The sequence below is a fragment of the Podarcis muralis genome, chromosome 3 (genome assembly GCF_964188315.1).
Source record: "Podarcis muralis chromosome 3, rPodMur119.hap1.1, whole genome shotgun sequence".
Lineage (NCBI taxonomy): Eukaryota > Metazoa > Chordata > Lepidosauria > Squamata > Lacertidae > Podarcis > Podarcis muralis.
The window spans coordinates 4,444,517-4,470,586 of NC_135657.1; the positions used below are offsets into that span (position 1 = coordinate 4,444,517).

A 26,070-nucleotide genomic window follows, 5' to 3' on the forward strand; every position below is an offset into this window, starting at 1 on the left:
ATAGCTGGCAGTACTAACACTGCGCTGCATTTCAGGGGTGTTGTAAGTCACAAAACTGGTCCATCTCTACTTGTGATGAGATAATCAACTATATTGGCACGTGCAGCACAATTTTTAAATGTTAAAAAAGGAGATGAGGAATCACATTTCCCATACAGTGTAAAACTAAAGTCAGAGTACAAACTCCTTTTTTGTTTGTTTTACTGCTCTGTTGGAAGAGGACGGTGCTCCCCAGTCACAGACATGCAAAAATGTTGGATCCAGACTACTGAACTATGATTGACATCCTCCTACCTCTTGCTTCCATGTCTATCCTAGCAAGGATGGATTGTGGGGGAAGCACTCATGCAGGCACAAACCTGTCTCCGTATTTTTACCATTGCCTTCAGTTCCATGTGGACTAGCACCTTGCTTTTTGAAAGAAGTGGCAGCTGGGAGCCTGGAAGAGCTAATGAGCACCAACGTGCACAAATCCAGAATTCCCGGGCCTCTGGAATAAGCCTGTTAAAACTTGGAATGTAATTGGATTATTCCTCCCCACCTCTCTCTCTCTCTCTCTCTCTCTCTGCCCTGCAGTTAATAATGAATGGCGTCCAGGAAGGAAAGGAAGTGGTGGAAAGCAAAAGCCATCAATTACCGACAGAACGAAACTTCTGCAGTCAACCAGTGAAGGATCGCTGCTGCCTTGACAGCAGGTTGCAGTAAAATATGGCTGTGATTAGAAATTGTAAATATATATAAGGCAGAGGGAAATCGGAGGCTATTAGGCAGGCGATTAATACAAGACTCAGACAGGTGTCACCACTTGCAAGGTAGGCCGATGAGATGGTGGCTTCGAGGTTTGGCTATTCCCACAGCCGCCAATCACTCTGGTCCGATCTCTCCTTAATGGTCTCTCTTTCCGTTCGTTGCGGGAGCTCATTATGCATTTCGAGCCCAGATGTGCAAAGAGGCTGCTGGACCAGGACCAGGAGAAAAGGAGCCAGCACCGCCATCTTATCAGGAGGTCCATTCCTGTTGTGGCTCCCAAACCCTTTGGAATCCCCTCCCCGTGAACATACTACACAGGATCCAGAAAGGACCTGCAACTAATTCAAAACACCAGCGAGCTGGTTATCTGACCACACTCCTTAAGAAAAGCCTTGACTGATGCCCAATACAGTCTTGGAAGCCCACAACAATAAGGTGGTGGTCTCTTTTAATAAAAAAGGGATAAACTATGACCGGGTCTCTCGGTTTTATTTTAGAAAAAAAAAAGCATTGCTTTGAGTAAACAGTCAGTATTACAACACAAAGGGGAACTGACAGGCGGTGAAAACGCATCGTCACAAACAATCTTAAAGCAAAATACTTCATTTAAAAATAATAGGGGCTGCTCCCTTCCAAAATAGGGGGGTGGGTGGGGTAGGGAGAGAAAATGCTTTAATTCAACTTTTGCCAAGCTGGTACCTGCCAGGTATTTTGGTATGCAACTCCCCCTTGCTGGCTGGGGCTGATGGGAGCTGTAGTCCAAAAGAGTTCTGTTAAATGTTCCGGAGAATGGAACAGGAAACGCAGTTTATGAGCACGTCCTGTTTGTTTATTTGTTTACAAAAAGTTGTGTCTCCTCCCCTGCCCCCCCCAAACGTCTACCGGGGGCCATGGAGGTCTGCTAAGCAGCCTGCTGAAATTCTACAAAATGCCCCAGTGATGTCTGCAATTGGGGTGGGGAGATATGGGACAGCTGCCTCCATCTCACGATATTGCGAAAATTGTGCCTGTTTAATTATTCCTGGCTTTCAAAATGGCACGGCAGCCCCGGCAGCCACACTCTGGAGAACCGTGCAATTTATTGCCATTGTGAAACGAGCCTCTCTGCTCTCCCCTCGGGTCAACAGCCCCTTCCTTTTTCTGACCCTGCTGGGGGGACCGGGACGGCCGAACTCCGAGGCAGGCCGAGGCCTCAGAACTTCTGCAGGAATTTGAGGACCAGGTCCTGCAGCTTCACCCGGAGCGCCTCGTCGCTTTCGCACATGATGTGCGTGGAGTCCTCCTCGATGCGGATGAGGGTCTCCACGTCCTGGAAGAGCACGATGTGGCCTTTCGGGGTGTCCTCCACCTTCACGTCGCTGAAGCCGTGCTGCAGAGGGACAGGGAAAAGGGAAGGGGGGGTGCTCAGCTGGCAAACCAGAGGCAGTGTGGCAAATGGGGGAGGATTTGCATTGCATGGAGTTGGGTCCCTTTGGGTCCTTGCCCAACTCTTCGGTTCTACAACTCGGCATGAACAAAGGTGTACAGGGGCCGGCCGCCCCTTTCCTGAATTTTATTTATAAAACAATGAACAGGGTGGTGATACAATGACTGCTGCAATCAACACAAGATAATATCACCAAGCCTAAAAAAACCAACACTAAACGTCCATAAAAATGGCAAAAGTAGTTTCTTTCCCAAATACGTTTTATCTTAACAAACTGAAGGACATCGTCTTCTTCCTATGCTCCTCCTGATGGAAACTTGCAGATGGGGACAGCGATGCCCCCGCTTTTAGCCTTGTATGCCTCCTTCCTGCAACTCCTGCCACCAAGCTGGTGTCAAACACACTGCTCTGCTTTCCTTTGGCCCACCTCAGTGAGGCTGAGAGGGGGGTCTTGTTGTCCGAGCAGCCCAGGACCTCCAGACACACTGCCCATCAGGCTGGCACCCCACGGAGGTCCCTTCGGTGCTGCTGGCACAGAGGTTTGAGTTCGCCCCCGAAGGCGCACTCCATTGTCTCTCACACCCAGAGGCGCGCTCCATTGTCTCTCACCCCCCGGAGGCGCACTCCGTTGTCTCTCACCCCCCAGAGGCACACTCCATTGTCTCTCATCCCTGGAGGCGCACTCCATTGTCTCTCACACCCAGAGGCGCACTCCATTGTCTCTCGCCCCTGGAGGTGCACTCCGTTGTCTCTCACCCCCCGGAGGCACACTCCATTGTCTCTTGCCCCTGGAGGCGCACTCCATTGTCTCTCACCCCCCCCAAGGCACACTCCATTGTCTCTCACCCCCCGAGGCGCACTCCATTGTCTCTCACCCCCGGAGGTGCTCTCTGTTCTCTCTCACCCCCCGGAGGCGCACTCCATTGTCTCTCGCCCCTGGAGGCACACTCCATTGTCTCTCACCCCCCGAGGCACACTCCATTGTCTCTCGCCCCCCAGAGGCACACTCCATTGTCTCTCATCCCCGGAGGCACACTCCATTGTCTCTCACCCCCCGGAGGCGCACTCCATTGTCTCTCACCCCTGGAGACACACTCCATTGTCTCTCACCCCCGGAGGCGCACTCCATTGTCTCTCGAGGCGGACGAGTGCCAACAGCCTCCCCAGTGCTCTGGCCGTGAAGGCAGCCGCTGCTTACCTTCTCCAGGGTCTGCACCAGCTGGTCCATGGGGATGGAGCCGCTCAGCAAAGGCTTGACGGGTTTCAGCTCCGGAACTTCGTCTGCCACCCGCTTCCTCTTCTTGCCCCCTTGAGGCTGAGGAGGCTTGGGGGGGAGCTGTCAAAGGAGATGGATGTACAGTTTTATGGGGTTTTTCCTGCAAACTGTTCAGAGATGGTTGAAGCATATGTAGAGGGCCCGGTTGGGGAAGTCTGATGCATAAAAAAGGATTGACTTCTCCTGCTTTGAAACTATGTTGTCACTTTAATTGTGCGTTTAATTGTGCATTAATTAGTTGTCGCTTTAATTGTGCCCTAAACGGCCTCGGTCCAGTATACCTGAAGGAGCGTCTCCACCCCCATCGTTCTACCCAGACACTTCTGGCAGTTCCCTCGCTGCGAGAAGCCAAGTTACAGGGAACCAGGCAGAGGGCCTTCTCAGTAGTGGCACCCGCCCTGTGGAACACCCTCCCAGCAGATGGCAAAGAGAAGAACAATTACCAGACTTTTAGAAGACATCTGAAGGCAGCCCTCTTTAGGGAAGCTTTTAATGTTTAACAGACTACTGTATTTTAATACTTTGTTGGAAGCCGTCCAGAGTGGCTGGGGGAACCCAGCCAGATGGGCGGGGTAGAATTAATAAATTCTAAATTGTGAAGATTTTTTAGGGGGTGAGGGGTACTTTCAGCTTACCTTAGTTCTGAGCTGTTTATCGTGCGTGTGTGCACAGAAACGCAAGTCAAATAAACAGCAATAAAAATTAATAGGTTTGAGTCCCAGGATCCTTCTCGGCTGCCTGCTGTTTGTTCCAAAATGGAATTGATTTTAAGGGGTCCAGCTTCTCTTGCGAACCCCAGCACACACAAAAAAGAGAAACGTTTTGTCCCAGGGGTTTTGCTGGGATTTGGTGAGTGCAACTGCTGGTTAACTAACTGGGAAACCCCAGGGATCGGAGCCACGGGGAGCGGCCTTCACCCAAACCCTCCCCCTGCCAGCACCCCAGTATTCACACCCTACCTGAAGCACATGTTTGTTGTCTTTTGTGTGCAAAACAGCTGTAACGGTCGCCAAGGAGACCCCCGGCTTCATCTCGGTGGGCACCAGCGAATCTGCAAGCTGGAGAAAGAAAGATGGAGCCACTTTACACACACACACAGGAGCAAATTTAGCCATTTAGCCAGTGCAATCAGGCAATTTGATTTTCCTGAAAACCAGTAGGATGCACAACACTACTCCCACAGAATGCAACTTTTAAAGCATGCAGGGACCCTGGAAGCCTCCGAAAAGGGATTATTTGCACAACTGCCACCTTTCTTTTCTTTCTTTCTTTCTTTCTTTCTTTCTTTCTTTCTTTCTTTCTTTCTTTCCCTCCACCCTGAGGTCATATATTAGAATACACAGAATGAGCAAGGATGACGGGGGGGGGGGGGGGAATTAAGAGATAACACAGAAGAAACGTTTATTAGAGAGTGGGACGTTTACAGAAAATATCTTAAAGGGCATTGTAAAAATGTGAATTCTCTGGCAGGCTTAGACTGACCCCTGCATGAACATATAAAACCATATCAAAATAAAAATTTGGGAGCAGTATGGAGTGATAATGAAAAGTGCGCTACTCAAAAGACCCTTGATGGGGTGACTGGAAGTCATAGTAGAACTTGTGTTGTAAGAAATTAACTTATTTTTTTGTAATTTGTATTATCCTTTGATTTTTTTTCCTTGTTGACTTTTTTCTCTTTTTTTACAATCAATGAAGCAATTAAAAAAAAAGACCTTTGCTTTAATTGTGACGCTCGGCCTATTTCTCAGCTGTTGCTTTGTTAAAGGAGTCTTATGGATTGCAGTTGTTTTGCTGATGAGTTGTTAATTATTCTGTGTTGGCTTCCCAGTATGTTTCCGAGCAACGCTGCACTGGGGTCTGCCATTAAGAGGAAGAAGGAGAGAGAGGTCCAGCGAAGGCAACTCTGTATTCTGTGGCCTGGAAGGAACGCGGGAACAGCAGAGGATCCGGCCTGCGGTAGATGGGCAAGCGTGATCTGTCCTCCCCCCTCCTTTCCTTTTCGGGGGCGGGAGTGTGCCGAGCGGAGGCTTTTAAATTTTTTATTAAAAAGCCTTTCATCACAGACATCATTAGAGCCATTTTGCTGCTACAGGGACCGTAATGAGTCTCGAGGGGTGCTTGAAAACGTTTAAGGAATAAAGCAGGGAGGTGCCTTTGCCTAGATGAGCAGCTTTCATTAACCCGTAGAAGTTAATTTCCCAAGGACACAGCGGAAAGGGCGGAGGCACTTGCCAGGCAAGGGGGACGATGGTGGCGGGCGGCCTGTCTGGCACTGAAGGATGGGCAGGGAGATTATTGCGACCCCCATCTGAACGGCTCGAGTCACTGAGCGGGCTTGGGAACCACGGAGCTGGGCGGGAAATTGGTCTGACTCACGGAATCATAGAATCGCAGGGCTGGGAGGGACCCCAGGGGGCTATCCAGTCTGACCCCCTGCAAGTCAGGAATCACAGCTAAAGAATCCCTGACAGATGGCTATCCAACTTGCAAGGAGGGAGAGTCCACAACATCTGGAGGGAGACTGTTCCACTGTCTGTCAGAAACTTAAAAATGGGAAGCGTAATGCCGGTGGTCAACAAAAGAGGTTTAAAGACTCTCAAGGCAAATCTTTAAAAAAGTAGTATGAACACCGACAATTGGGAAACACTGGCCTGCGAGCGCTCCAATGGGAGAACAGCCTTTACCAAAGGTGTCATGGGCTTTGAAGACACTCGAACTCAGGACGAAAGGGAGAAACGCGCTAAGAGGAAGGATCAGGTAGGTAAACGTAAAGGACCCCTAGATGGTTAAATCCAGTCAAAGGGGTTGCGGCGCTCATCTCGCTTTCAGGCCGAAGCAGCCAGCATTTGTCCGCAGACAGCTTTCCGGGTCATGTGGCCAGCAGGACTGATCCGCTTCTGGCGCAACAGAACACTGTGACGGAAACCAGAGCGCATGGAAACGCCGTTTAATTTCCCGCCGAAGTGGTACCTATTTATCTACTTGCACTAGCGTGCTTTCGAACTGCTAGGTAGGCAGGAGTTGGGACAGAGCAATAGGAGCTTACTCCCACCTGGAAACCTAAGTCCCCACTGTGGAAGGACGTGTGGATCCTGAATTGGCCTCCACCATCACAGTTAAGAGCATGTTCATGGAATACCATCTTACTTGGCTACGAGGGATTGCCAAAGAAGAAGACTGTCAGAAAGTTCTCTCTAATGTTTAAGGCACCTTCCTGCGTTCAGCCCATCACTTTCGTGATCCCAGCTGCCACCACAAAACCCAAAAAGCATTAACAGCAAGGGGTTCAAGAGAAGTTTTGTAGTGTATTTTCCTGGTGGAAATGGATCTGCTCAAGCAACTTTTTGATTTGGTCAAAGAAATACAAAACTGGGACGAGTAGGTATTTTTCCATGGGCGTCAAGAATTTCTCAAGCAAACCCAAATCTTCCCACTGGGAATGTAAACACAGGGGGTACAGCCCACCCTTAGGTAGTGCCCATTCATAAGCCCAGTGGGCTCCCTCTGACGGGGCTGACTTTTACTGTTCAATGCAACCCCCACCATCACCGATAAGAACCGCCACCTCATTGTATGACTTCTTGGCTTAACGGGACCAGAGAAATAAGCACATTTCGAGAACAGCTAAGTACATGGAGAGTCTGCTGCAAGGGGGGCAATTATTTTCCCAATTAGAAACACGCTCCTGGACTCAGAGTTCCAATTCAGGCAAATGGGCTCTTTAAATGCAAATGAGCATATCGGCGCTCCCTTCTAAATTGGATGGGGAGATGCAGCAGTGGGGGCAAGCCCTGCGTTCGTTAGGGAAGCTAGTTAATTGCACACAGGGCTCTGCGTTGCGTTTTTACACCCTGTGCTAAATGACACCCCTTTGAGCTGCAATAAAAGGGGGGGGAGCAGTTTCAGCTTGTGGGCTCTCTTTCTAAAGTGGTGCAAAGTTTGCTTGCAAGGAAGAAGGCGGTGCTTTAGATCAGAGGATGAACTGGATTCCATCGGATTCTTCCGAGATCACACAAGGCTAGACTGTGAATCATTGCAATACAGTGGTACCTTGGTTCTCAAATTTAATCCGTTCCGGAAGTCCGTTCCAAAACCAAAGCGTTCCAAAACCAAGGTGCGCTTTCCCATAGAAAGTAATGCAAAATGGATTAATCCGCTCCAGACTTTTAAAGGTAAAGGTAAAGGTACCCCTGCCCGTATGGGCCAGTCTTGCCAGACTCTAGGGTTGTGACTTCATCTCACTCTATAGGCTGGGAGCCAGCGCTGTCCGCAGACACTTCCCGCTGGTAAGCGGTCCCTATTTATCTACTTGCACCTGGGGGTGCTTTCGAACTGCTAGGTTGGCAGGCGCTGGGACCGAATGAAGGGAGCGGACCCGCCGGGGGATTCGAACTGCCGACCATGAGATCGGCAAGTCCTAGGCGCTGAGGTTTTACCCACAGCGCCACCTGCGTCCCAGACTTTTAAAAGCAACCCCTAAAACAGCAATTTAACATGAATTTTACTATCTAATACTGATCCATAAAATGAAAGAAATAAGCAATGTACTGCAGTCACACTATCAATCAATCAATCAATCAGAAGCTGAACTGGGTTCCACACAGTCACAAAAACAGAACAAAAAGAGCCACAAAAACAAAAAGGCAAAATAAATAGCAAAAACAGACAGACCTCAGCGTAACACTCAAAGCGGAAGTGTGGCACTCAAATTGGAAGCATGACACCCAAAACGGAGCACGTTTAGCTTGCGAAAAAAGTTCGCAAACCGGAACACTTCCTTCCGGGTTTGCAGTGTTTGGGTTCCAAGCTGTTTGAGTACCAAGGCGTTTGAGAACTAAGGTACCACTTTACTGGAATGATGGCCATCTTCAGATATCTGAAGAGCTGTCACAAGGAAGAGGGAGCAGCTTCTTTTCTGCTACTCTGGAGGGGAAGACCCAAACCAAGTTGCAAGAAAGGAGATTCTGACTCAACCTTAGGAGGAACTTTCTGGCGATAAGAGGCGTTCAGTGGTGGAAGAAAGTACCTGGGAAGGTGCTGGGCTTTTCAAGCAGGCGTTGGGTGTCCATCTGTCAGGGATACTTGAGCTCCGATTCCTGCGTTTCTGGGGGGGGGCAGGGTGAACTAGGGGCCCCTTCCAACCACGATTCTATGTATTTTTTTGTGGGCTGTGCAGTTGCCAGGCAAAACAGAGAAATGGCTCCCTCTTTAGGCTAATGCATACTACGTGGCAGCTGACTCCTCCAAGCACCTTGAAGGCAAGTCACATGAAGCCACCAGGATTGGGACCAAAACTAGCCTCAGCCGCCAGAAATGCATACAGAGGGCTCAGCTAAAAGCAGCAATTGGGGTTTGGACCCGGGTGGGGATGAACCTGCTCTCTTACAATCATCGTACTCTTTGGCGATCCCTCGTAGCCGAGGAAGACTGTCTTCCATAAACACGGTTTTAACAATGAGTCCGTAAGTGACTGTGGAGGCCAGTTCTGGATCCACACATCCTTCCACAGTGGGGGCATTGGTTTCCGGGTGGGAGTTGATCACGGTGTGGATTTGCCAAGCGTGCCTTCCTCTCAGCACGTTTCTCCCTTGCGTCCTGAGTTCGAGTATCTTTGAAGCCCATGACACCTTTGGTAAAGGCTGTTCTCCAACCGGAGCGCTCGCAGGCCAGTGTTTCCCAGTTGTTGGTGTTTATACTACATTTTTTAAAGATTTGCTCTGAGAGAGTCTTTCAACCTCTTTTGTTGACCACTGGCATTATGCTTTCCATATTTTAGTTTGGAATAGAGCAGTTGCTTTGGAAGACGATAATCAGGCATCCGAACAACATGACCAGTCCAACGAAGCTGGTGTTGAAGAATCATTGCTTCGACACTGGTGATCTCTGCTTCTTCTTCACTCACAAGGGTCATAGGAACGTGCAGGCCCATTCACCACAACAAGGTGATGATCCAGTGAGTGGGCACGGAATCATACGGCTCGAAGGAGCCACCAAGGGTCATTGATAGTCCAACCTGTGTCCTTGTAGGAATTGCAACTAAAGCAGGTGGTCCCAATCCTTGGCATGTCCAGGCAGGTCTGGGAATGTCCTGCCTGACCCAGGTTTCCAAAGGGGCCTCAGGTTCAATCCTCAGGTTCGGGACTGGGATCGAATCCTGCCTGAAATCCCAGAGAAGCTGCTGCTGCTGCCGGCCGGTGTGAACAACACTGAGCTAGAGGAACCAAGGGATAAGGCAGCCCCCTGGGTTCCTCACTACGTCCAAGTCAGGCTTGAGGAATTCTCTCCCTCCCCCCACCCCTGATGGTTTCAAGAAGCAGGGAGGAAACAAGAAAGCTCTTAAAAGGTAAAGGGACCCCTGACCATTAGGTCCAGTTGTGGCCGACTCTGGGGTTGCAGCGCTCATCTCGCTTTATTGGCCGAGGGAGCTGGCGTGCAGCTTCTGGGTCATGTGGCCAGCATGACTAAGCCGCTTCTGGCGAAGCAGAGCAGTGCACGGAAACGCTGTTTACCTTCCCGCTGGAGCGGTACCTATTTATCTACTTGCACTTGGACGTGCTTTCAAACTGCTAGGTTGGCAGGAGCTGGGGCCGAGCAACGGGAGCTCACCCCGTCGCAGGGATTCAAACCGCTGACCTTCTGATCGGCAAGTCCTAGGCTCTGTGGTTTAACCCACAGCGCCACCCGTGTCCCTATCTCCTTCATAGCTTGGCTGTAATTCTACACGGCCTCCCTCTTCCCTGTCGGCTACAGAAGAAGGGGGAGGCGATCTCCACCATTCCCCCTCCTCTTCATTCCAGTTCCTGACAGTTCCCCCCTGCCCCACACCTCCACCCCATACCTTGGTTCGCCTTCACTCACTCACTTACCTCTGGCGTGATTTCAATCTTCTCGTAGCGGCGTTTGAACGGGAGGGTCAGCACCTCGGCTCTGCGGTAGGACATGGGTGGGGGCAGACAGTCGACCATCAAGTCCGTGCGGTGGGCCTGGGTGGGAGGGGGCTGGGTGTACTGCTCTGGACAAACAACGTGGAGAGGCTGCCGGGGGGAGGGGGGGAGGGAGGAAAATACAGAGTCAAGGGACAGACCTATATCCATGCCCTGATCCGTAAGCCCCTGCGGTAGATGCCTTCTTATAATTTATTACATTTATTTTATACATTGCCCTTCATCCAAAGATCACAAGGCGGTTTACATGTATCAAATCAAGAATCTCTTTCTTCTTTGAAAAAATAAATAAAATTATTTATTTGGTTTTTCAAATTGAAATTTTGCAATCATATATCGAACATAGATCATAAAAACAAGATTCCAAGGAATCTCCTGGACTTCCATCCTCTCCTTTGTGGGTCCGATTATTCATCATTTCCTCCTGCATCTTTTAGAACAATCCAAATCTTTTAGATCTCCGTTGTGTCCAGAATTCACTCTTAAACGACAAGTGATATTCCAATCCTAGTGGCAATTTTAACTGTTTACAATGGTCTTTAAGATAAGTTATAAATTTTCCCCATGCCTTATGGTTGGCGGGGCGCAGCTTCCATCCTAAGCCTTTGCGGGGATTGCTCTCTTCCCGAGGAGGCTTGGGAGGGAAGCTGCACGCCTGCCAGCCTTATGGTTGGCGGGGCGCAGCTGGCAGGCGTGCAGGGAAAGGGGAGGCTGCCAGCAAAGCCGCGCAACCCCCCCAATTACTGGGGCGCCCCTGAGAGACCGGCACCCTGGTGTGACGCACCACTAAGCCCTATGGGAAAGACGGCTCTGACATTGACGGTCAGATAGGTTCAACAATAGAACCCATTGCCTAGGAAGGGTAAGTGGCCTCTCCTGGGCTGGAGGTCTTCAGGCAGAGGCTGCCACCTGCATAAAATCTGCGGTTGGGCCAGGTGACCTTCCACCCCCTGTTCAACTCTTATGATTCTACAACGCACAGCTGCTGTGTTCTGGAAATGGCCAAGTGTTTGGGGCAGGAATGGGGAGCTTGTGGCCTTTGAGATGCTGCCATGTCCCACCATCGCTGACCCTGGAAGGGCCTAGCCTTGGTTTATTGGGAACTGCCCAGCTTGGCCCTGCAGCGAGGCCCGTTAAGTGGAGAGAAGTCTGGCCTGGTGTACCTGGACTTCTTTGAGTAATTTGGAGACCTGGATGAAGTTCAGCCTGGTGTCAATGGGGCAGTAAACACATTTCATAGCCAGCGGCTGGTATGGAGCCAGGGCATCGAGATAGGAGAAGTCGGGCTCTGTAAATGGAAAGAGAGAGAGAGAGAGGGATTCAGACAAAACACATGCAAATAATAATAATAATAATAATAATAATAATAATAATAATAATAATTTATTATTTGTACCCCGCCCATCTGGCTGGGTTTCCCCAGCCACTCTGGGCAGCTTCCACAGAGACCAAAAATAGACTAAAATATCACACATTAAAAACTTCCCTGAACAGGGCTGCCTTAAGATGACTTCTGAATGTCAGGTAGTTGTTTATCGCTTTGACATTCTGATGGGAGGGTATTCCATAGGGTGGGCATCACTACCGAGAAGGCCCTCTGCCTGGTTCCCTGTAACTTGGCTTCTTGCAGTGAGGGAACCGCCAGAAGGCCCTTGGCGCTGGACCTCAGCATCTGGGCAGAACGATGGGGGTGGAGACGCTCCTTCAGGTATACTGGACCAAGGCCGTTTAGGGCTTTAAAGGTGAACACCAACACTTTGAATTGTGCTCGGAAACGTACTGGGAGCCAGTGTAGGTCTTTCAAGACCGGTGTTATGTGGTCTCGGCGGCCACCCTCAGTCACCAGTCTAGCTGCCACATTCTGGATTAGTTGTAGCTTCCGGGTCACCTTCAAAGGTAGCCCCACGTAGAGCACAGGTCTCCTCCGGTTTGGAGGAAACAACAACCAAACGGAAAGAATTTATACGTAAACCATAAGATCTATCTAAAGATACAACAATAATATCAATAACAGCAACAAGCTCTCTCCATAAACAATACTCCAGCCCAAGAATCTGTTCTTTAGCCTCAGCTTTTGTAGCTGGAGTCAGTCCGCACTCCACTCTCCCAGCCAGGATCTTACCTGTAAATATAATGGTGTTAAGGCTGGATTTCCCCCACAGCTCCATGAAATGCACCACGTCCCCAAACCGGAGCGAGGGGTGTCCCGTGAAGACCACGCAGGGCTGCTTGAAGTCGTTGCTGAAGTCTCCGTGGATGCTGGGGTAATGTTTGAGCTTGTTGGTCTGAATGAGCTGGAAGGAGAGAAGGGAGGCTGTCAGAAACCTCCTTTCCCTTTCCCGCGTTCTTCCTTTATTGACATCCGAGCACCGCTCTCGATGCAAGTTATTTATCGCTACCTACGGAATCGGCTCGCGTGCCTCTCTTGCACGCAAACATGTTCAAAGCGTCCTGGCAAAAACGCGTGCCGATACGTCGCTGCAAAAACAGCCGCGTGCTAGTTTATTCCAAAGCATAAAGCGACGATCCAAATGAACGATTCGTCTCGATAGCTTTAAAATAGCAGTTATACAATCAATGTGAAAACGCTCCTTCAGATTGCAAGGGAAGCTCGTCTATTAGCAACCAAGGTTATAGCGATAATCATATAGTGGAACCTTGGTTATCGAACATCTCCGTTGACGAACGTTTTGGAACCCGAACGCCGAAAACCCGGAAGTAAATGCTTCAATTTTTGAATGCGCCTCGGAAGTTGAATGGCTTCCGCTGCGTGTCTCTCTCCTCCCCCCCCTCCGATTTTTACCGCTGAAATTGACATTCTCCCTTTGCGCCTCGGTTGTCAAACGTTTCGGAGGTTGAACAGTCTTCCGGAATGTGTTTCGTTCGACAACCAAGGTTTCACTGTACTGTATATTGATGGGAATGATAAAACTTTCATTTTTAAAAAAAAAACCAGAAGCATTTTTACTTGGTATTATAGGTCAGGACATTAATAGGCAAGATGTTAAATTGTTTTTATATGCAACAACTGCGGCAAGAGTATTGTTAGCCCAGAAATGGAAACAAGAAGAAATTCCGAAGAAAGAAGAATGGCAGACGAAATGAATGGACTATGCAGAATTGGGCAAAATGACAGGAAGGATTCGAAACCTGCAGGACCAGAGATTTACAGAAGATTGGAAAAAGTATATGAATTGTATGAAGAGCAACTGTAATCAGCAAATTACGCTAGTAGGACTACAAGAAGTTTTGTAAGGAGAAATATACGAAGTGTTACGAAGTAGAAAAAGATAGAGATATTGGTTATGAGTTTGAAATATAATAGGGAAGATAAGAAATGCATACTAAGAGAGTACCGTATTTTTTGCTCTATAAGACTCACTTTTTCCCTCCTAAAAAGTAAGGGGAAATGTGTGTGCGTCTTATGGAGCGAATGCAGGCTGCGCAGCTATCCCAGAAGCCAGAACAGCAAGAGGGATTGCTGCTTTCACTGCGCAGAGATCCCTCTTGCTGTTCTGGCTTCTGAGATTCAGAATATTTTTTTTCTTGTTTTCCTCCTCCAAAAACTAGGTGCGTCTTGTTGTCTGGTGCGTCTTAGAGAGTGAAAAATACAGTAGATTGGAAAATTTTCAGGCAGGATTGATGGAAGTCAAAAAAATTGAATGAGATGTAAAAGTATGTTTAATTACTGTTGAAAATGATAAGTTAAAAAACTAATAAAAGTTTATATAAAAAAGTAAAAAAACGGAGGAATGATAAAACTTTCTGGGTAATTGTGCTGTTCACAGCACAAACAACAACTCTAGCTACTAGCCATCAGTGGCCCTTTTCTCCTCCTCCATGGATTTGTCTAATCCTCTTTTAAAGCCAATAGGTTGGTGGCAGGGAGTTCCACAGTTTAACTTAGCTAACACTAAGCTGGGTGGACCAATGATCTGACTCAATACAAGGCAGGATCCCGCGTCCCTGGTATCTGACAGTTATCAGCTGGGTCCTGGGCCAGTGGAAACCACCTGAGAGGCCAGCGTAGAATCGTGGAATCGTAACGTTGGAAGGGACCTTGAGGGCCATGTAGTCTAACCCCCCTGCAATGCAGGAATTTTTTTATTTTTTTTTTTTGCCTGATGTGGGGCTCGGACCCAGAACCCCAAGAGTGGGAGTCTCATGAGCTATTTGGCGTGCCCTCCTCTTTATACAAGATGGCTGCTCAGAAAACACACCCCCGCGCGCACTCGTTTCCTAGCGAGAAATCTAAATGCGCACATGCGAGCCACGCTGGGAGTTAATAAGCGCTCCGTCTTGCAAGTGCGCCTGTAATTAAGCATGGAAGAGATTTCTCCTCGGAGCCCGCCGAGGCCAGCTCTTCAAGATCTAAGCGTTACCTCCAGCAACGGGAGTCGGAGGCCCAGCGAAGGACGTGCTAGATGAGGATTATACTTCAAAATGTGGATTTCATGGAGAGCGAGAGAGAAAGAAAGAAAGAGGGAGAGGGAGAGAGAGACCCCTGCAAGCAGCTATTGAAATTTCAGAGACAACCCAAAGGAAGCAGAACCTGCCTCAGAGGTGCTGGCGGGCATTCCCCACAACAAGGACAGCGGGGTTTGTGAGATGCCGTAAATGCCGTCAGATTTGCCTGTGGATTAGTAAGGGAAGCATGAGATTTCTGTAGCAGGTTTTGACAGCTCTTCCTCCACCAAAGATGGCCTGGGTGAGTCTGCTGGGGGACTTGACTCGCCTGAAAGGAAGCCTCACCTCAAAAGACGCCGAATAAAAGGCATATAATCTCAAAAGGGTTATTAAAATCATAGAATTGTTGAAAGGGACCGAGGGTCATCTAGACCAGGGGTCAGCAAACGTTTTCAGCAGGGGGCCGGTCTACTGTCCCTCAGACCTTGTGGGGGGCCTGGACTATTTATTTATTTATTGCAGATGACACCAAACTGGGAGGGGTGGCTAACACCCCAGAGGACAGGATCACACTTCAAAACGACCTTGACAGATTAGAGAACTGGGCCAAAACAAACAAGATGAACGTTAACAGGGAGAAATGTAAAGTATTGCACTTGGGCAAAAAAAATGAGAGGCACAAATACAAGATGGGTGACACCTGGCTTGAGAGCAGTACATGTGAAAAGGATCTAGGAGTCTTGCTTGACCACAAACTTGACATGAGCCAACAGTGTGACGCGGCAGCTAAAAAAGCCAATGCAATTCTGGGCTGCATCAATCGGAGTATAGCATCTAGATCAAGGGAAGTAATAGTGCCACTGTATTCTGCTCTGGTCAGACCTCACCTGGAGGACTGTGTCCAGTTCTGGGCACCACAGTTCAAGAAGGACACTGACAAACTGGAACGTGTCCAGGAGGGCAACCAAAATGGTCAAAGGCCTGGAAACGATGCCTTATGAGGAGCGGCTAAGGGAGCTGGGCATGTTTAGCCTGGAGAAGAGGAGGTTAAGGGGTGATATGATAGCCATGTTCAAATATATAAAAGGATGTCATATAGAGGAGGGAGAAAGATTGTTTTCTGCTGCTCCAGAGAAGCGGACACGGAGCAATGGATCCAAACTACAAGAAAGAAGATTCCACCTAAACATTAGGAAGAACCTCCTGACAGTAAGAGCTGTTTGACAGTGGAATTTGCTGCCAAGGAGTGTGGTGGAGTCTCCTTCTTTGGAGGTCTTTAAGCAGAGGCTTGACAACCATATGTCAGGAGTGCTCTGATGGTGTTTCCTGCTTGGCAGGGGGTTGGACTCGATGGCCCTTGTGGTCTATTCCAACTCTATGATTTTATGATTCTATGAATTCCTATGCCCCAAGGGTGACGCTGTGGGCTAAACCACTGTGCGGCTTGGGCTTGCCAATCGGAAGATCGGCTGTTCGAATCCCCACAATGGGGTGAGCTCCCAAAATACATGGGCAATTCATTTTGTGTGGGTCTTCACACCCAGAAATTTCAAACCTCCTTTTGAAGATCGATAAGGAAGCAGGTGCTCTGTGGGCTGAATTCATGTCCCTTGCTCCCTCTGGCTGCCCTTAGTGGGAGGGGAAAAGGCCATTTTCCATGCTAGGCTTTTTACTTCTTGAAATCTGGCAAGCCTATATTAGCACTTATGGGTTTGCACATGAGAGGAGGCAGTACTGGCCCTTTCATATCTGGGGACTCAAAATAACCCCCAAATTAGCTACATGTGGAGAACTGCAAAAAGAAAGAAAAAGAAAGAAAATGCAGGGACCGAACCACTGCCCAGTTATGACGTTTCAGCCACATCCCTCTGAGAGGCATCAAATAGCATCATCAAAAAGAGCCACAGAGCTTCTCAGTAACGACAGAGTCCCCTGCAACTGAATGGTGAATCCTTAAAATGCGACAATTGGCAGAGAACTTTTTCTGCATCTGGAGACTCTTAGCTAAACTTTTTTATTATTTTAAGGGAGGAAGACATTTCTGTAAGTTCCTGAAATTCTGCAGAACTACGTATCTTTGAAGAGCAATTTCCCCTAAAATGCGTTTCACTATCATATGCCTTTTTATGCACGCTTTACACCGGCAGATGCTGGCTGGAGGAGCGCACTGCAAAATTTGGGGAAGTGTGAATTCTGAAAGAGGGCCATGTTCTAGTCTCGTACTGTTTTGGAAAGCCCTTTACAGTCATACCTCGGGTTACAGACACTTCAGGTTGTATTTTTTGGGGTTGTTGTTGTTTAGTCGTTTAGTCGTGTCCGACTCTTTGTGACCCCCTGGACCAGAGGACGCCAGGCCCTCCTGCCTTCCACTGTCTCCCGCAGTTTGGTCAAACTCATGCTAGTAGCTTCGAGAACACTGTCCAACCATCTCGGCCTCTGTCGTCCCCTTCTCCTTGTGCCCTCCATCTTTCCCAACATCAGGGTCTTTTCCAGGGAGTCTTCTCTTCTCATGAGGGGGCCAAAGTCTTGGAGCCTCAGCTTCAGGATCTGTCCTTCCAGTGAGCACTCAGGGCTGATTTCCTTCAGAATGGATAGGTTTGATCTTCTTGCAGTCCATGGGACTCTCAAGAGTCTCCTCCAGCACCAGAATTCAAAAGCATCAATTCTTTGGCGAGCAGCCTTCTTTATGGTCCAGCTCTCACTTCTATACACCATTACTGGGAAAACCAGAGCTTTAACTATACAGACCTTTTTTGCCAAGGTGATGTCTCTGCTTTTTAAGATGCTGTCTAGGTTTGTCATTGCTTTTCTCCCAAGAAGCAGGCGTCTTTTTTGGGTTACGGACTGCTAAAACCCGGAAGTACCGGAACAGGTTACTTCCAGGTTTCAGCGGTCGCGCATGCGCAGACGCGCAGCTGCAGGTTGCGAACGTGCATCCCGCACGGATCATGTTCGCAACCCGAGCGTCCACTGTAAATGCAAACTGGCTGGAATTTCTCCCTCGTTCCTCCCTCCCTCCTCCTGTGCGTGGGACGGGATCAGGTAGGCAGGGCAATTCTCTTACCTCCGCATGAGGGAAGGGTGGCTCTGGCAGGTACACCTTCGTCTGCTTATTGTGACACAGCCTGAAAGGCGGGGGGAGAGAGAGAAAGAGAAAAACAGAGAGAAAAACAAGCCAGATTTACAAACCCACCTGACAACCCATTGCAGTTCAGCACTGCCACCTACTGCTCAAATCTCCCAAACAAGCAGAGAAGTTTTGTGCTGACAGCTGGCAGCATCGTCTAGCCCAGCAGTTCCCAAACTTTTGGGGACCACCCTCCTTTGGTCCCATAAACTCAAGCCCAGTTCCCCCTATCCCAGAGGTTTTCAACTTTTTTGAGTCCACGGTTCCCTTAACCAACTGCATTCTTTCTGCGCCCCCCCCCCCGAGGGGCTGAGGAGCAGGCCCAGACCGGGGGGGGGGGGGGCATATGGGCTACTTGCAGATTCCAAAGGGGGCATGGGTCAGCATATTCACAATCGCAGGGGATGCACTGGGGCGGATGCGCAAAGGCGGCGGTGGCGGTGGACAGATTCCCTGGGCCATGGCTGGCAGTGCGAGAGAAAAGCTTCCCAAGTGTCCGGAGCGGGGCCTGCGGAACGGGCGCCAGGTGGGTGGAGGTGATCAAGGCTCCAGCTGCCAGCGCGCCGCGAACGTGATGGCGGACCACGTTTTTCATGCTGTTAAAAGTTGGTGAGTTTTTGTTTGAAATCTTGTTTGCCAAAAATTAAAACCACATGTACCTTAATGATAAGTGTGTTGGCTTTCTTATCACTATTTTTTTTTTTTAAATGAGGAAAAATTGATGAAGATGTGGCCTTTTGTTTAAAATTTTGTTGACTAGGCCAGGAATATTACTTACACCCGAGGAGTAGATATAGCTCAACGAGGATAAAATTGGGTGGAAACCATGCTTTTTAAAGAAATAGTGGCTTATGAGCAATAGCGGCTTTCTCACAAGCATACATCTTTTTTAGGAGTAGAATAAGAAGATGGAGAAGTTTTAATTATAATTTAATTATAAATAATAGTCAAAGCTGTCTACTTAAAAATAGATTTTTAAATACACTATTGAACTATTAAAAATTGTATAATTCGTTTTAAAATGAATAATGTATTGATTGTAAAATGTATTTAAAATTATAATACATTATGAAAAAATTATGTTATATACTTACTTATTTATAAGACTTATCCCCAGGGTAAAAAAAAGGGGGGGGCTGGGCCTCTGCCTGGCTCTGCAAGGCCCTGCTCAGGAGGCCAGTTATGTCCCCCACTTGCCTACAGAGCTGGCAGCCTCTTGCCCTTTTTCGAACACCCTCCCTGGTGGAGCGTTCCCTCAGCCTCCTCTCCTCTCTCCTTGAGAGTCCTCTGGGCAGCCGCCGCCGCCACTGCCCCTGATCTCTGAGCCACCCGCCGCCCCACAGGGGCCTGGGGAAAGGATGCCCCAGACCTAGTGGCCTGGTGGAGACTGGCCAAAGGTGAACGCGAGGCCAGCACCTTGCAGCAGAGGCAGCAGAAGGTGCTGTCGGGCCTGAATTGGTGGAAATGTTCATCTTCAGCACCAGACCCTCAGGTTCAGGCAGGCCTTGCACAGGGCAAGCACAAAGAAGGGTCAGCGTGGTGCCCTCCTGTCTGCCCGGCCTCCCACTTGTCCGTCCATTCCCCAAAACAAGGGCTGGCGGACTGACTGGCTGCCTGCTTGCTTGCACCCAGCACCCCCTGGACAGCCCCAGAGCCACCGTTCGCCTGCGGAGCTGCTGCAACAAACAGCCACACAACCCTCTGGGAGGCAGAGAAGCCAGAGGTTCATCAGAGGAGGGAGGGAAGGAAAGAGGGACAGAGGCCAGTGTTGTCTGCAGCACCACTGAGCATCATTCAAGGCACCCCAGGGTGTCATGGCATACTGGTCGAAAACCACTGCCCTATCCTATTAAAAAAAGCATCTATAAAAAAGCATTTTTCAGAATACAGTGGTACCTTGGTTCTCAAACGCCTTGGTACTCAAACAACTTAGAACCAAAACGCTGAAAACGCGGAAGTAAGTGTTCTGGCTTGCGAACATTTTCTGGAAGCCGAACATGCTCTCTTTTGAGTGTTACACTTCCGACTTGAGTGCCACACTTCCGTTTTGAGTGTTACGCTGAGGTCTTTTTTCGCTATTTTGCATTTTTGTGCGACTGTGTGGACCCCAGTTCAGCTAATGATTGACTGATTGTGTGACTGCAGTACATTGTTTACTGCTTTCTTTTTATGGATCAATGGTCTCGTTAGACAGCAAAATTCATGTTAAATTGCTGTTTTAGGGGTTGCTTTTAAAAATCTGGAACGGATTAATCCATTTTGCATCACAGTCATACCTCGGGTTACAGATGCTTCAGGTTGCGTTTTTTCAGGTTACAGACGCGCCGAAACCCAGAAGTACCAGAATGGGTTACTTCCGGGTATTGGCGGTTGCGCATGTCCAGAAGTGCTAAATCACGCTTTGCACATGCGGAGAAGCGCCAAATTGCAACCTGCGCGTGTGCAGATGCAGCGCTGCAGGTTGCGAACGTGCCTCCCACACGGATCACTACGGATCACTGGTGGTTCCCTCACTACGAGAAGCCAAGTTACAGGGAACCAGGCAGAGGGCCTTCTCGGTGGTGGCACCCGCCCTGTGGAACGCCCTCCCACCAGATGTCAAAGAGAAAAATAACTACCAAACTTTTAGAAGACATCTGAAGGCAGCCCTGTTTAGGGAAGCTTTTAATGTTTAATAGGTTATTGTATTTTAGTGTTTTGTTGGAAGCCGCCCAGAGTGGCTGGGGAAACCCAGCCAGATGGGCGGGGTATAAATAATAAATTATTATTATTATCACCTTCGCAACCTGAGTGTCCACTGCACTTTCTATGGGAAAGCGCAACTCGGTTTAGGAACGGACTTCTGGAATGGATTAAGTTTGAGAACCAAGGTACCACTGTAGTAGCTTTGCTCTCCCATGGGGTACCTCTTTGCTGCCAATACTTAAAAAGGTAAAGGTAAAGGTACCCCTGCCCGTACGGGCCAGTCTTGCCAGACTCTGGGGTTGTGCGCCCATCTCACTCAAGAGGCCGGGGGCCAGCGCTGTACAGAGACACTTCCAGGTCACGTGGCCAGCGTGACATCGCTGCTCTGGCAAGCCAGAGCTGCACACGGAAACGCCGTTTACCTTCCTGCCAGTAAGCGGTCCCTATTTATCTACTTGCACCCGGGGGTGCTTTCGAACTGCTAGGTTGGCAGGCGCTGGGATCGAGCAACGGGAGCGCACCCCGCCGCGGGGATTCGAACCGCCGACCTTCTGATCGGCAAGCCCTAGGCGCTGAGGCTTTTACCCACAGCGCCACCCGTGTCCCTCTGCCAATACTTACCACTCGGCAAAGATCTGGGAGAACTCGAGGGAGCTGTTTGCCACTGGCGAGATGAAGTAGAAGGGGACGTTGGAGAGGCCGGCAGAGTCAATGTACTGGTACAGGCATTCAAGAAGGTCGTAGATCACGCCGGACGGGTAGCAGGGGACCAGGACGTTTCCCCCGCCCCGGACGGTCAAAGCTTAACAAAGAGCAAGGACATGTTTTTGAGTTAGTGAATAGGGAAGAGATAATAATAATAATAATAATTTTTATTTATACCCCGCCCTCCCTGGCCAGAGCCGGGCTTAGGGCGGCTAACACCAATAAAATCACAGTAAAACATAATGGGGGGGGGGGAGAGACAAAAAACAAAAACCAATTTAAAATACGGGTTAAAATGCAATTTAAAATGCAGCCTCATTTTAAAAGTAGCTCATAGATCAAAACCGTAAGGGGAGGGAAAACATAGGGGTCAGACTGAGTCCAAACCAAAGGCCAGGCGGAACAGCTCTGTCTTGCAGGCCCCGCGGAAAGATGTCAAGTCCCGCAGGGCCCTAGTCTCTTGGGACAGAGCGTTCCACCAAGTCGGGGCCAGTACTGAAAAGGCCCTGGCCCTAGTTGAGACCGATCTAACCACCTTGCGGCTTGGGACCTTCAAAGTGTTGTCATTTGTGGACCTTAAGGTCCTCCGGGGGACATACCAGGAGACGCAGTCCCGTAGGTACGTGGACCTGAATAACTATTCAGTTTTCTTTTTTAATGGCGCTCAATGGTTCAGAGTACTGGCATCTCTCCATTTTTTTAACGAAAAAAGCATCTTGTACAATATGCTCACTGGGGATGATGGGAGTTGTAGTTCAAAACATCTGGAGAGCACCAGGTTGGTGAAGGCTGCTCTATAATATCCCCTCCCCCATTGTCTATGTTGCCCCCCCGACAAACTCATATCTTATTTCTTTAAAAAATGGGAAATGATATATGATGAAATGAAGAGGATGTTTAAAATTACCTTTGTAAAAACTTATGGAATATGCAGAAATGGCAAAACTTTCCATTAAATAAAATAATGGGAATGGTTTATTGAATATTTACAGATAAATTTTAAACAGATATAAACATTGGAAAGATTACTGTCACAACCTGCACTTTTATAAGGGCATATATTTAAAGAAGATTAATAAATGAGCAAATTATGTTAGTTAGGATATGCAGAAGATTTAAGGAACCGCAGAAAGAGGGGGGTGGAAGTAAAAATGAATGTAAAATTAGTGAAATGTATAACACTAGTGAAACGTATAAACTTGAAAAGTATAAATAAATAAATAAAATATAAAAAGGGGGGGTGGTTTATTGATATTTTTTAACAATATTGCCAGCTTTGGGACATCTTCCCGATGGCCTTCATATTAATAAGCCAAACTCCTGCATGGAATGCTTACAGTTGCAGGCAGCATTCAGAGGTGAGTTTAATAAGTAAAACTTAATAAATAAATAAGGGACGCGGGTGGCGCTGTGGGTTAAACCACAGAGCCTAGGACTTGCCGATCAGAAGGTCGGCGGTTCGAATCCCCGCGTCGGGGTGAGCTCCCGTTGCTCGGTCCCTGCTCCTGCCCACTTAGCAGTTCGAAAGCACGTCAAAGTGCAAGTAGATAAATAGGTACCACTCCGGCGGGAAGGTAAATGGCATTTCCGTGCGCTGCTCTGGTTCGCCAAAAGCGGCTTAGTCATGCTGGCCACATGACCCGGAAGCTGTACGCCGGCTCCTTTGGCCAATAAAGCAAGATGAGCGCCACAACCCCAGAGTTGGCCACGACTGGATCTAATGGTCAGGGGTCCCTTTACCTTTAATAAATACAGTGGTGCCTCGCAAGACGAAATTAATCCGTTCTGCGAGTCTCTTCGTCTTGCGGTTTTTTCGTCTTGCGAAGCACAGCTATTAGCGGCTTAGCGGCTATTAACGGCTTAGCGGCTTTAAGAAAAAGGAAACAAACTCGCAAGAACTCGCAAGACGAAACGTCTTGCGAAGCAAGCCCATAGGGAAATTCGTCTTGCGGAATGACTCAAAAAACGGAAAACCCTTTTGTCTAGCGGGTTTTTCGTCTTGCGAGGCATTCGTCTTGCGGGGCACCACTGCAAATAAGTTAATAATAATAATAATAATAATAATAATAATAATAATAATAATAATAATAATTTTATTTATACCCCGCCCTCCCCGGCCAGAGCAGGGCTCAGGACAGCTAACACCAATAAAATAAAATAAGAAAAATAAAACAAGGTTTACACGTCTAGGCGCTTCCAATTGCTCCATTGTCCAAAACTGCTGCCATCGCTTAGCCGGCCTTCGCAATGGACTGGTTTCCATATTCCCTGGCAGCTGTCAATATCCTGGTCCTTCCTTACTTTTTCACTAGATCATTTTTCAAGATGGAGAGAGACCAGAACTGCACACAGAATTCCAAATGAGAATTCACAGCGGCAGAGATCTTCGCTGCTTCATTTGCAATTCCTTTTCCTTGACTTTTTCCTAGGGTTGCCATATTTCAAGAGGTAAAAAGGAGGACACAAAATCCGAGCCCAAATTGCCAGAGCCAGAGCCTGAACCCAGAGTAACCTGAGCACTTTTTTATTTTATTTTTTAAACCCCAACTCCAGGACATTTGCTCTAAAATGTAAAATACACTGCATGGGTATTTAGGACCTGCAAAAGAGGACATGTCCAGGAATTCCCGGTCGTATGGCAAGTTGGCAACCCTGTCTTTCAAAATGCTGCAATCGTCCTTTAAACAAAAAACACCTGCTCACTTTAAATAAAGCATTTGGAAATGCAATAAAAGGTGGGGGGAAACTGCATCTAAGCCTGGGGACAAATAAATAAATAAATGGATTTAGGTTGCTTGAATCCATTGGTTCGAGTCCTACTCTCCAGAGCAGGAGAAAACAAACATGTTCCCTCTTCCATGTGACGGCCTTTAAGATATTTGAAAATGCTCATCTGGTCTGTTCCAATGTGTTGTTGTTGTTTAGTCGTGTCCGACTCTTCGTAACCCCCTGGACCAGGCACTCCTGTTTTCCACTGCCTCCCGCAGTTTGGTCAAACTCATGTTCATAGCTTCGAGAACACTGTCCCACCATCTCGTCCTCTGTCGTCCCCTTCTCCTTGTGCCCTCCATCTTTCCCAACATCAGGGTCTTTTCCAGGGAGTCTTCTCTTCTCTTGAGGTGGCCAAAGTATTGGAGCCTCAGCTTCAAATGGTCAAAGGCCTGGAAACGATGCCTTATGAGGAACGGCTAAGGGAGCTGGGCATGTTTAGCCTGGAGAAGAGGAGGTTAAGGGGGTGATATGATAGCCATGTTCAAATATCTAAAAGGATGTCATATAGAGGACGGAGAAAGGTTGTTTTCTGCTGCTCCAGAGAAGCGGACACGGAGCAATGGATCCAAACTACAAAAAAGAAGATTCCACCTAAACATTAGGAAGAACTTCCTGACAGTAAGAGCTGTTTGACAGTGGAATTTGCTGCCAAGGAGTGTGGTGGAGTCTCCTTCTTTGGAGGTCTTTAAGCAGAGGCTTGACAACCATATGTCAGGAGTGCTCTGATGGTGTTTCCTGCTTGGCAGGGGGTTGGACTCGATGGCCCTTGTGGTCTATTCCAACTCTATGATTCTATGATTCTATGATTCAGCTTCAGGATCTGTCCTTCCAGTGAGCACTCAGGGCTGATTTCCTTCAGAATGGAGAGGTTGGATCTTCTTGCAGTCCATGGGACTCTCAAGAGTCTCCTCCAGACCAGAATACAAAAGCATCAATTCTTCGACGATCAGCCTTCTTTATGGTCCAGCTCTCATTTCCATACATCACTACTGGGAAAACCATACCTTTAAGTATATGGACCATTGTTGGCAAGGTGATGTCTCTGCTTTTTAAGGTGCTGTTGAGGTTTGTCATTGCTTTTCTCCCAAGGAGCAGGCGTCTTTTAATTTTGTGGCTGCTGTCCCCATCTGCAGTGATCATGGAGCCCAAGAAAGTAAAATCTCTCACTGCCTCCATTTCTTTCCCTTCTATTTGCCAGGAGGTGATGGGACCAGTGGCCATGATCTTCATTTTTTTGATGTTGAGCTTCAGACCATATTTTGCGCTTTCCTTTTTACCCTCATTAAAAGGTTCTTTAATTCCTCCTCACTTTCTGCCAACAAGGTTCCAATGTAGTCACGTCCTTTTCCTGAAGAGGGCAGAAGAGCTCCAAAACGTGGAAAAAAATTGCAAGTTGGGAGCTTTTACAGCTCTGGCAGCAAAAGCAAGAGAAGCAAGAAACATCTCATGTCTACCCCTTGGGGAGAAAAATAAAATTCTGATACTCAGCTGGGCACGGAGGCAGATCCTGAGAACCACAGAGGAAAAACCGGCAGAAAATGCTCTGTTCTTCTAAGGCTCTGTGGCCAAGGTGGTGAGCTGCAGTTGTTCCTGAACTACAATTCCCAGCACCCCTGAACACTGGGTCATGCCAGGTGTGGCTGAAGGGAGTCCAGCAACACCTGGTGGGCACCACATTGTCTAAACCCTGGCTCTGAGGTGTGCGCTTACAAGGCCCTTTCCAGCAAACGATATAATCCAGATAACAACAGTGCCACCGCCAGCATGCCAACAGACGACTCGAGGAAGTGAGCCTAGTCACGCGGTGTGCATTAAATAGCCAAGGAAGCACAAATATACCGTATTTTTCACTCTATGGGGCACACTTTTTCCCCTCCAAAAATGAAGGGGAAATGTGTGTGCGTCCTATGGAGCAAATGCAGGCTCCTTGGCTTCAGCGATAGCAACGCGAAGCCTCCGAAGCGCAGAGGAAGAG

The 26,070-nt window shown here is 48.4% G+C and overlaps 1 protein-coding gene and 1 long non-coding RNA gene across 2 annotated transcripts in view; one reads left to right on the top strand and one right to left on the bottom strand.

Annotated features, from left to right (window-relative positions):
- Window positions 1-1,810: 1,810 nt before the first annotated feature.
- INTS9 (integrator complex subunit 9) overlaps window positions 1,811-26,070 on the bottom strand; it is a 66,135-nt gene continuing 41,875 nt past the window's right edge. The window contains exons 10-17 of the mRNA XM_028725209.2: window positions 21,240-21,420; window positions 17,871-17,931; window positions 12,522-12,693; window positions 11,563-11,687; window positions 10,322-10,489; window positions 4,412-4,510; window positions 3,375-3,512; window positions 1,811-2,119 (exon numbers count right to left, since the gene is read on the bottom strand). Of these exons, the coding sequence (XP_028581042.2) occupies window positions 1,943-2,119; window positions 3,375-3,512; window positions 4,412-4,510; window positions 10,322-10,489; window positions 11,563-11,687; window positions 12,522-12,693; window positions 17,871-17,931; window positions 21,240-21,420 (1,121 nt within the window). The 3' untranslated portion in view covers window positions 1,811-1,942. The remainder of the gene's footprint in view (window positions 2,120-3,374; window positions 3,513-4,411; window positions 4,511-10,321; window positions 10,490-11,562; window positions 11,688-12,521; window positions 12,694-17,870; window positions 17,932-21,239; window positions 21,421-26,070) is intronic.
- LOC144327187 (uncharacterized) overlaps window positions 17,538-26,070 on the top strand; it is a 197,966-nt gene continuing 189,433 nt past the window's right edge. The window contains exon 1 of the long non-coding RNA XR_013392091.1: window positions 17,538-17,599. This is a non-coding gene — a long non-coding RNA (uncharacterized LOC144327187). The remainder of the gene's footprint in view (window positions 17,600-26,070) is intronic.